We start from the raw sequence: 11,945 nt of genomic DNA on the forward strand, positions 1-11,945 counted from the left end.
ACCCTATTAAGCTATGGTCTTGGAGGTGGTTAAGGATTATTTGTAAATCTACTTCTTCTTGTTCATTCTTAGAGTGATTCAATTCCCCTTTAAATTGTGTTTAAGGTGTGCTAGCTGTTGCTAATTTCTACTTTGTAGACGGGTTCGAGATCCCCTTAAACTCGATTTTGTTATTGATTTGTTGCCATTAAAAAAAAATTAAAATACTACAAATACAATTTTGATTTATTTATTTTTCATCCAAGAGAGAGACATTTTGTGTAATTAAGCTAAAATATCTTACCCCTAAAACTAAAAAGGAAAAACAGTAGGTTGCAGTGCAGAGCTGAAGCCGTCGCAAGTTGAAAGTAAGAAAGCGGAAGATGACGGAGGTGGCGAGAACAGTGGTTCATGAGGTTTTAGGAGATGGAATCATCGACGTCGATGAACCAATTGTCAGTTACATCGTTAACGTCCTCGCCGACGAGGACTTCGACTTCGGACTCGACGGCGAAGGCACCTTCGATGCTCTCGGAGATCTCCTCGTCGCCGCCGGATGTGTCCCCGACTTCTCCGAGTGTCGCTCCGTTCGTCCATTCTCACCTCTATTTCTATCTATGCTTTAATCAATCACACTACCACCCCTAGCAACTAGCTAATTAACTCGTCATGATTCATTTCTTCAGGTATGCAGCAAAATTTCAGATAGGTTTGGGAAGCACGGTTTGGTGAAGGCGAAGCCGACAGTACGAAGCCTTGCCGCGCCGTTTCGTATGAACGAGGGATTAGATGACGGTGAAGCTCCGAAGAGGAAGCCGGAGCCTGTCGACGGTCCTCTTTTGTCGGAACGCGATAAATTGAAGATCGAAAGGAGAAAGAGGAAAGACGAACGACAGAGAGAGGTTTTCCAAATCTCAGTTCAATAAAGTTTCATTCACGGTTTTTATTCTTTGTTAGTATTCATTTGCTAGTGATTATGAACAGGCTAAGTTCCAATTGCATTTGGCGGAGATGGAAGCGGTGAGAGCAGGGATGCCTGTTGCGTGTGTGAAGCACGAGAGCGGTGGTGGACACACTGTGAAGGATATTCATATGGATAATTTCACTATCTCTGTTGGTGGCCATGATCTCATTGTTGATGGTTCTGTTACACTCTCTTTTGGAAGACACTATGGTGAAGTTTACTGTCTTCTTTCTTTCTTTTATCTATAGTGTGGACTTGGACTTGAATCAAACGAATAAAATGTATTGTTTGCTTTCTTGTTTGTTCTTTGTGATGATGAAGCAGAGTGCTGGGGATAAAACTCATGCACTTAGTGAATCAGAATTTTTTATTGATATTATATTACTTTGCTTAGACATAAGCACACTTTGATTAGTTAGTTTCTAACTAACCTTCATTAACTATACTAACAAGTCTAAGTCTAACTAACAAAACTAATTCAGTTTGAATTAATTTCAATGCAGGGCTTGTTGGCAGAAATGGGACGGGAAAAACAACTTTCCTAAGGCATATGGCCATGCATGCCATAGACGGCATTCCCAGGAATTGTCAGATATTGCACGTTGAGCAAGAAGTCGTTGGTGATAATACATCCGCCTTACAGTGTGTTCTTAATACTGACATTGAAAGAGCCCAACTTCTGGAGGAAGAAGCTCAATTAATAGCCAAACAGGTATCATATGTTGTTCTTTAAAGTGTGGTGTGAAGAACTAGTATGGATGAAGTGTAGGTAGTGATAGTAGATCAATGTTTTAGACTGCATGAAATACATGCCTATGTAAGTATGACAAATTGTAAGTTCACAACTAACAATGTTGTTGTGATTTTCTGATAGAGAGAAGCGGAGGAGAGTACCGAAAAGGGCAATGATGCAAATGGAGCTGTGAAAGGCGATGCTATTTCACAAAGACTCGAGCAAATATACAAGAGGCTCGAGTTAATTGATGCTGATGCCGCCGAGTCACGGGCAGCATCTATACTTGCGGTGGGTTTAATAGTAATTTGTTGTATCATAGTTTATTAAAGCTGTTTTTTTGCAGGCCTTATTTATATTAGTCACTTGAGCTAGTTGACTTCATATTATTTATTGGATAAACAGTTTCCCAAACCATCTTCTTACGGGGATCAATGATGTTTTCAGGGTCTGAGTTTCTCTCCTGAGATGCAGAAGAAGGCAACAAAAACATTTTCTGGAGGATGGAGGATGCGTATAGCTCTTGCTCGTGCACTGTTTATAGAGCCTGATATGTTGCTTCTTGATGAACCTACGGTAACTCATCATTATAATTTATGAGTTTCTTTTATATTTATTCATTTAGTATAGTCATAAAATGTCTACTGCGGTGCTCTAGTGAATTTTTAACAAACCACTGTTGTTCAATACACAATTTAGTACAAAGAGTTGTCAAATAGTGGTTGTAGCACTGTGAAGTTGAACAAACACCTATTTTCCACGATCTGCAATTGACAGCTTTAGATTCATTTAACCCTTAATTTATAGAATTTTGGAACATTATTCTTTTTTTTCTTTTTGTTGCAGAACCATCTTGATCTTCACGCTGTCTTATGGCTTGAATCGTACTTGGTTAAATGGCCAAAAACATTTATTGTTGTTTCTCATGCTAGAGAATTTTTAAACACGGTAATGTACCAGTTTTTCTTGCTTTGATTAGGTGTTTCGATGATTAAGTGTATTGTCTAAATGGGTTCCCAACTTATTTTTTAGTTATTCTTCTCAACTGTATCTCCAGGTAGTTACTGATATTATTCACTTACAAAACCAAAAGTTAACTACTTATAAAGGAAATTATGATACTTTTGAGAGGACTCGGGAAGAACAAATTAAAAACCAACAGAAAGCAGTAGAGGCACATGAGCGCTCAAGAGCTCATATGCAGGTATTATTTTTACTGTAAAGTTATCCTTTTTTACAAAGACATATTTATGTTTCTTCCTACCTAATTCTAGATTTGTTTTCCCATTGAAAGAAGACAAGTATGTTCACTTCTCTTTTGGTGGGAGCTTATACTCTTTATTTTATCATAATTATTGTGTTTAGCCCATTGTATTTGAGTTATTTTTCTTTAAGTTATTGTGCTACTAGGAGCTATAGGTCAGTAATGTTAGTTTACTGGCTTGATATTTAGAACATCACACATTAATTTATGAATCTACGCAACAAGAACTGCCAAATTATCTCTCCAAGTGAAGTAAATTTGTCTATATTGTTTTTTTACCAATTAGACCAGTTTGTGCTCTGGTAGTATACTAACTTAGAAAGCTACAGATTACTGCACAGATGGTACGATGTGTGGTATGGAAGCTAGCTTCCAATATGTATTTTCAATAGAAAAACACTATGATGCAGACCCCTAAACTGGTTATAATATTTAATAGAAAAGCATTATGATGCAGACTCCTAAACTGGTGAAGTATGCAATTGGCAATTGTATTTGATACGATACTATAGTTCTATGGTAGAAACGCTTTGTCTTTTGCTAAAATTACATTCCGTATATTCTGTCTCGCCTCTACTTAAGTGATAGCTATACACTTCTAAACCTCATCTGCAAGTATCTAACATCTCATTTATTTTCTCCTTCGGCTCTCCAAGTAGAACTATATCACCTGAAAAAGATATACATCCTGTGTTAGCTCTTGTATATGTTCCATAAGTACATCTAAAGCTAAAGTGAAAATATCAGGGCTTAAGGTTGAACCCTGATGCAATTCTATTGGCCAACTTAATGCTACGAAAAATCTTGTTAGGGATGAATTGTATCTCCAGACTTTCCAAGCATGATCTTGATGTATATTAGTATTAGTGTTAATTACAATGATTGGATCCTAAATTCAATTGCGTTTATACGAACTCCCAAGTTATTTCGTAAGATTGCTCCTAATTGGTTGTGAGCTTGGATAAGCTTTGCAAAAGTATTAGTTTCAATGACCCAATCCTAAGTATAGATATATACTCCTAAATCCCTGAGACTGCTAGCTCCTAACTGTTTGATGGTGCATTTGAACAAGCTTTGAAAAAGAGCACTAATTATGATTTAGATTTCGTAGTCTTGAAAACATTTTTATTGTAAGCTACTCTTTCTAGCATCTTGTAAAAGTATAAATTCAATTTTTATTTGCTATTTTCAATATTTGATCAAGTTACAATACTTTCTCTAGATGTTTTTCATTAAAAGAATGTTTTTTTTTTTTTAAAGAAACGATGTGAACAAACAGGCTCTATTCCTGACTATGCTACCATTAGAAAATTTATAGGTTTTGCAATTCATAGAACATGTGGTGCATGTGTATAATTTTTTTCAAGATTCTATTTGACTTCTGACATATCATGTTTTGCTTTTCTACCAGACCTTCATTGACAAGTTCCGTTATAATGCCAAGAGGGCATCACTTGTTCAATCTAGAATCAAGGTACTTGTTATTGCCACTTTACCTTATTAATTAAAATGCCAATTTTTTCGCTTGTCTATAACCTTTTCATCTTATGTTTTAATCATTTAATATTATTTCATGTCTATAACCTTTTATCACTTTGAAAAATGTTTCAGGCTCTGGATCGATTGGGCCATGTAGATGCAATTATTAATGATCCTGAGTATGAATTGCTATTCTTTGATCACTTATTGCATCAAAAGTTGATAATGTGTTTATCTATGTTTAAGTGTTTAACTATGTTTTAATGGTGGAGTGCAGCTACAAGTTTGAGTTCCCAACTCCTGATGATAGACCAGGTGCACCTATAATAAGTTTCAGGTAGAAACTTCTCTCTTATTTTACTTGCTCTGTGAATAATGTAGATGTAGATTTATAAATACCATACACACAGCTTAGGCCTTATCCCTTGTCTAATTTGGAATTGTTTGATTGTGTGTGCAGCGATGCATCATTTGGTTATCCTGGAGGACCCATTCTATTTAGAAATTTGAACTTTGGGATTGATCTTGACAGCCGTATTGCAAGTAAGAATGTTTTTTCTCTTATATTTGGTTCAAATTTTATTAGCATTTTTTAGTATTCATTTTATGACGTCGTAGCGTTGTTTTTCAACATGTGAGCCTTGTTTTTCAACATGTGATGGGCATGTCATTCCTAGGTTGCATCTTTTGGCAAAATAGTATTCAATTCACTTATACATGTTGGGAGACCTTGTTAAATTTATGACATGATCCGGCCATATTGATGTACTTAGATTATATCCTTAATATTTGCAGTGGTTGGACCGAATGGTATTGGTAAATCTACTATACTTAAGTTAATTGCTGGGGAGTTACAGCCAAGTTCTGGGACTGTCTTCCGTTCTGCCAAGGTAATCTCTATTACAGCAGTAAAACTGTCCTACAACTTAACTAATACAAGCCACTTCTTTTTCACTACAGCTCCATCACATGCTTTTCAATGTTTTGTACTTTATTTTCTGCTTCTTACACGACTTTGCAATTAATTTTTTAAATGTGTTTATTTTCTTCTTCTAATCCATGGCAAGATCTGCAGGTAAAGTCCAGGTCTTAGCCATGTATTTTGCTAATCAGATATATTTCAAAAACTATTTGTGTGATTTAAAAATGGTATTTTTTTTTTTTTTCACTAAATAACATTCAGGAGCTAGAAATTATCCGAATGGAGACTTATTCGGTTTTTATGATGTCTTTTCATGTTTTGGAATTATTTTGGATAATTGTTTACACATCGTCACTGTTTACAGGTTCGTATAGCAGTTTTCAGTCAGCACCATGTTGACGGACTTGACTTATCTTCAAATCCTCTTCTCTATATGATGCGCTGCTATCCTGTGAGTTCCTTGTGCTTACAGATATCTTCAATTGAAATATTCTTGGTTGATTATAATCGGAATTTTCTTCATTATATTCATAGTTTACCTTTATAGAAAAATACGGTTTCAAATTGTGTTTGCTGACTCACAGTCATGTTGTGAACAAATCGTGTTTGCTATTGACGGCTAAGGCGGTTTTGACCCACTGGCACAACCTATGAATCACATTTGCATGATGCAGACTGAGATTCATTAGAAACCTTGTAAAGTTTTAAAGAATGCAAGATAAACTGAATACTAGTTAATATTCACAAGTTCTTATTTTTGTTTTGCATATGTTGAGATTTTTGGATACAAAGTTAAAATTTACTTTTCTTTTATGGGAAGAATATGATACTAGAACTGTGGATGTTAGGCTATAACAGGTGTTTCTTTAGAACTTCAGTACCTGTACATGTAATTATATTATTGACTTTGCTTATTGGAATTTTCTGCAGGGAGTTCCAGAGCAGAAACTTCGTGGTCACTTAGGTTCTTTTGGTGTAACCGGAAATCTTGCACTTCAACCGATGTATACTTTGTCAGGTATAGTTTTTGCACTTCAACCCATGTATACTTTGTCTGGTGTAGTTTTTCCATGTTGAGCCGTGTGTGTGTACCTTTTTGTTATGCATTATTTCTTGACTTTTCTAAATGTTTTACTAGGGGGTCAGAAAAGTAGAGTTGCCTTTGCAAAGATTACTTTTAAGAAGCCACACATAATATTGCTTGATGAGCCATCCAATCATCTGGTAGGTCTCTCCAACATTGTTTATTACTTCTTATTGCTCGTTAACTATCATGTTTTATTGCAAGGAAAGTATGCCGAATCTATAGTCTTTGTTGTTTGTGTGTTTTTCTTATCATGTTTATTCTTATCTGAATATGATATCCGAACAACTTCCGTGTTGAAACAATAGTTAAAGCTCCTTTTACGGGGCTTGGAACTTCTCATAAGCTATTCATACTTTTTATCTTGAACAAAGCCTTTTGTAAACAAATTGGGTAAGAAAAATCCAATAAAATCGGAAAGAAAATTGAATTATCAGTAATTTAAAGTTTTTTTGAGTGTTAAAAACTTAATAAAATAATATATATTTGAAATTATTGAAATATACTTTTACTATATATCTATACACATTTTTATGAGAATTTTATTGCCATTTTATCAAAGACAGTGACCCTACATGGCAGTGTGTGTGTGTGTGTTCCCCTTCCCTAAATGCAAGGCATGCACTGCTTAATGCATGACCGAGTTTAGACGTAACATGTACAAAATAATATAATGTTAAATATGTTTTTGTCTAAAATATAAGTGAATTTTTGTTTGGTACTCAGTGATGTATTTTCTTTGGTCCTTCATCCCTCAAAAATTTCAAAATACTGTTTTGGTCCTTGCTGTTGTGAGACCTTTTATTAGCCTGTGACTGTGACATTTGGAGGCCGCGTGGCCAACTCAGGTGACACTCAATAATCTTGATGCATGTCAGCATGTGACATTTAGAGGCCGCGCGGCCAACTCAGGCGACACTCAATAATCTTGACATGTCAGCATGTGACTCCTTATTTTTTTTCCTTGAACCCTGATAATTTTTATTTATCTTCCCAGAAATGAATACGATGGGACAATAACCGGTGATTTTGAATGGATCAAAATATATAATAATTTAGAGACTAAAATCAAAATTTGCTCATTTAAAAGGATTAAAGCCAAAAACATGTAATTCAAAAATCTTGCAAGTATGAAACGCAAATAAGAATTTTTTTATGGAATAAAACCAAATTTCTTCCATTTTATAGGAATACAATTCATATTTAACCAAAGAACTTGTATTATATTGCTTTAATTGTGATGGTATGACCATATGAAACTCGGTTGATGGAAAATCCTTTTAGATAAAGTGAATATGTCTCCTGTGATGATCAAAGTTGACCCTTTTAGTTTCAGTGATTGCAATATATACACCGTGTACTATGATATCTAGATCAATTGGCTAAACTATAATCGAAAATTGACTGTGATCTTAATGTTGTAGGATTTGGATGCTGTTGAGGCGCTGATTCAAGGTCTTGTGCTGTTCCAAGGAGGCATTCTCATGGTATGCTGAATGCTCAGTTCTGCTAACACCATATTCTTTTAATACTACTTGATCAGAATGTTTCTTAACAATTTTATGTCAAAATTGACCTCTGCTTTTTGACAGGTGAGTCACGACGAGCATCTCATCTCTGGTAGCGTGGAGGAGCTATGGATTGTATCCGAGGGAAGAGTGGCACCATTCCATGGCTCCTTCGGAGAGTATAAGAGGCTACTTCATTCATCTTAGGAAAGTGAGTCTCAGAGGTATCGGGAAGATATATGGATGACATTTTTCTGTTGCTCATCCTAGCCGACCTAGATGGAAACATGCAGTTTTGCAATTTATAAAAACTATGTACAAGTAATATCATTTTACAAAGTAGAACTGGTTAAATAGTTTTATGTGAATTATTTATTAATAGTTATACTTGAATATTATCCTTAAACAATTTGAAATGTAAAATGTATACTGCTATGTAGTACTTATTAAGTATAGTTTCTGTCAAAAGACAAATTAGTAATTACTCCATAGTGCAAGGTCATGCGCAAGTATTACGGTCTCTGATAAATATATAGTCGTATCTCGTGCTTTGTCCTATTTGCTAGATTGGAGTCAAGCTAATCTGGGTGATTAGGGGTGTGCAAAATAACCGGTAACCATGAACCGAATTACAATCCAAATAAATCCAAATTTAAAAACCCAACCCAAAGTTATGTTTATAAACTGGGGGCCCATTTATCAAATTAAAAAAAAAACGGTGCCCATTATTCCAAACCGGTTCAAGTAATGGTTTCCACATCCCAACTTTCAGAAACATACGCAGCAAGAACGTCTATTCCAAACCCTAATCCCAATCTTCTTCGTCTCTTCTTCGTCTCTTCTTCATCATTCTTCGTCTCTTCTCCAAATCACAACCATGGGTTAGTCAAAATAGTTGTGATATCGGCAAAATCGTTCTTCGAATCCAACGAATTCCTCCTTCAACAACGTCTCCACAAGCTTTCTTCTCACAATCAGGTTCAAATTAAATTCTACTTAGAAGTTTTGGTTTTCACAAAGTAGAAGCTTTTTAGTTATGGGTTTATCTAATTAACCGCAAAATCGATGAAATTTCAGGTTCAAAAGAAAGCTCTACCAACATTTTCACTCTACATCTTTCATTGATACTGAGGTAAACATATTATAAACTCCAAATATGAGTTGTGTGTTGAACTGGTCGTGTTGTAAAATTGGTTGATCCTGTTTGGTGAATATATGAAAACTAGATTGATATTATAAAACTAAGCATAATGTTCTTGTATAGCATTACCTGAAAGTTCTGTCTGAATCCTGAAATGAATAGCCAGAAGTCACGGTTGTAGAATAGCCAGAACGTCTTAGTTTCTGTTGATTTTTGCGTTTTTGTTGTTGATTTTGTTGTTATAATCATTACAGTCGCAAGAATTTTGTATCTATGTGGTACAAATTTGAAAACCATGTTAGATTTCTTTGGAATACAAACTTAGCACCAACTTAGACACTGGTATGAATTTGAAAATGAACGAAATTGTAGATGTAGATTAGGTGGGTAGCTTCAATAGCCTATTGAATTCTAAATTTCAAATCTGTAAAACTTTTCTAACAAATATAGTAAAGTCTAATACAGTATGAATTGGCCTTTCATTACATATTTGACTCTACTTGGAACTAGTTAAATTCACATGATTATAACCAGACAATGGCTTTTTGGTGGGTCCAATTGTTAAGCTGTGTTTATCATTTTGGATTTTATGTTAAGTGGAGGTTAAGGAAGTGTTTAATATTTATTTATGTGGTTCTGATAATCTTTTATTGCTTCTTATTTCTAAGTTAAGTGAGGGAAAAGAAGGGAAAAGAAAGGAGGGAAAAGAAAGTAGCAAAAGTAGTAAATATTTTATTTAATTTGGAATGATCATAATGATTTTTTCGGTGACTTATGTCTCAAGTTATGACTAAATGATTGTCCAATATAAAATAAATTACATGCACTCTCTCATTTGAATGTTTGCTTGAAAATTTATTGTATGAACAGAACTTCTTCCTTATATTGGATAACTTGAAATCTTTATGAAGTATCTAAACTTTAGGTGAAACATGTGTGGCTGTCCCCAACTTTAAATAAAGCTAGATTGCTATGTTTCCTAGAATGCGTCTGTAATCTGTATTAGACATGAAATTTATCATTTCACCACCAAAAAGTTGTTTTTACTTGAGAGAAATCTAAACCTCATATCATATCTCCTTTTTCACACGTAACTAATACTATTACCATTAGGGTTAAGCTGTGTTTATCATTTTGGATTTTGGATTTGCTTTATTATAACCTCTTTTAATTTCATGGAAACAAATGACATTTTGAGATAAGTCCAATTTTCAAACATCTTTTTGGATGTCTTTGTTCAAGTGTCCATACAATAGGTTTATCATTTGATACAAGGAGGGAAAAGACTGACATGTGTTCACGTTTCTTTGATTTCATCTCTTAGCTTTATGATTTTTGGGACCAAATATGCAAATTACTTGAATATTTTAGTAAAAGAACTTCTAACTCATTATAATAATTCATTCTAATAATTGTTGTACTGTTTGGTCTTTTTAACAGATTCAAGATGACTAATGGAAGTTATGCAACATCCGAGAATACGGTTTCAACCCCTCCACCTACCGTCTCTAATGAAATGCCACCTCCTCACACTAAGAAGCGAAAGAATCGTTCAGAGGCTTGGAATCATTTCATTGTATCGTCAGAAGAAGAACAAAAAGCTTCGTGCAAATACTGTGACACAAAGATTAAGTATAATAATGGAACTAGTTCCATGCATGCTCATTTATCGAGATGTCTCGCTTACAAGAAGCAAAAGACATCATCTTGTATAACAAATGATGAAGAACAAGTTGGCTCTCCTATAATTGTCAAGTTTGACCAAGAAGCTATTCGAAGAGCAATGGTTAAGATGTTCATTAACATGGAGATTCCTTTTCGGAAGGTTGAACATGAGTCTTTTCATGAATTTATGAGTCTCGCTTCACCAAGATTCCAGATTTGTTCGCGCACAACATTGGCACGTGGTGTCTTGAAACTATGGGACACCGAAAGAATGATTTTGAAAGATTTTCTCTCTATGAATTGCCGAAGAGTTTGTCTCACCACTGATATGTGGACTTCTTGTCAAAAGTTGAGCTATATGTGTGTGACGGCCCATTTCATTGACAATAATTGGCACTTACAGAAGAAGATCTTAACTTTTTGTCAATTCACAAGTCATACAGGAGATGCTATTTGTGAAACAATGGAGATGTGTTTGAATAGTTGGGGTTTAAACCGCGTGCTTAGTTTGACGGTTGATAATGCTTCATCTAATGATGTTGGGGTTGAACGTCTCAAGAGAAGGCTTTTGTCCAAGAATAGTTTAGTTATGAGCGGAAACAATTTTCATATGAGGTGTTGCGCACACATATTGAACTTAATTGTGAAAGAAGGTTTGAAAGACATTGATGCTTCTGTTTATAGAGTTCGTCATGCTGTTTGGTATGCTAGATCTTCTCCCGCGAGACTTGCTAAATTCAAGGCATGTATTGATGAGGAGAGCATGGAATATAAAGGTTTAGTTTCTCTAGATGTTGAGACACGTTGGAATTCAACTTACTTGATGTTAGTATCCGCATCAAAACATGAAAAAACTTTTGAAGAATTAGGTTACCGAAATAAAAGGTACGTGAATTAATTTTTTATTAGTGAATATTGCTATGGGCACAAAACACATACTGCTAGAAACTATCCCCTAAATTATCTCTGTGTCAGATCAGAAATTATAATTTATGGTTGTTGGTGTATATTGTATACTGTATCATGTATGTAAGAACTGAACATGTTTTCTATTCTGCTGATTATTTGATGAGGAGCAATTTGGTGTTTTGCATTTTCCTTATTTAATGAGGAGCAATCATTAAAAGTTATGGCTTAGCATTACTTAATAGAAGGATTAACCTATTAAACTGATTTTTGGCACACATGTGTACTGACTAATGAAGA

The 11,945-nt window shown here is 34.7% G+C and overlaps 1 protein-coding gene across 1 annotated transcript; it reads left to right on the forward strand.

Moving 5' to 3' along the window:
• The first annotated feature begins 265 nt into the window (after nt 1–265).
• Nucleotides 266–8,388, forward strand: LOC131661654 (ABC transporter F family member 3). The gene is made up of 18 exons (XM_058931260.1): nt 266–566; nt 666–881; nt 964–1,153; nt 1,447–1,655; nt 1,818–1,967; nt 2,124–2,252; nt 2,523–2,624; nt 2,734–2,880; nt 4,352–4,414; nt 4,552–4,598; nt 4,697–4,756; nt 4,880–4,962; nt 5,215–5,309; nt 5,706–5,792; nt 6,272–6,359; nt 6,480–6,565; nt 7,850–7,912; nt 8,018–8,388. Exons 1-18 carry the CDS (start codon nt 363–365, stop codon nt 8,138–8,140), a joined length of 2,142 nt encoding a protein of 713 aa, XP_058787243.1. The 5' UTR covers nt 266–362; the 3' UTR covers nt 8,141–8,388.
• The last annotated feature ends 3,557 nt before the right edge of the window (nt 8,389–11,945 follow it).

Source organism: Vicia villosa, linkage group LG3 (genome assembly GCF_029867415.1).
Source record: "Vicia villosa cultivar HV-30 ecotype Madison, WI linkage group LG3, Vvil1.0, whole genome shotgun sequence".
Lineage (NCBI taxonomy): Eukaryota > Viridiplantae > Streptophyta > Magnoliopsida > Fabales > Fabaceae > Vicia > Vicia villosa.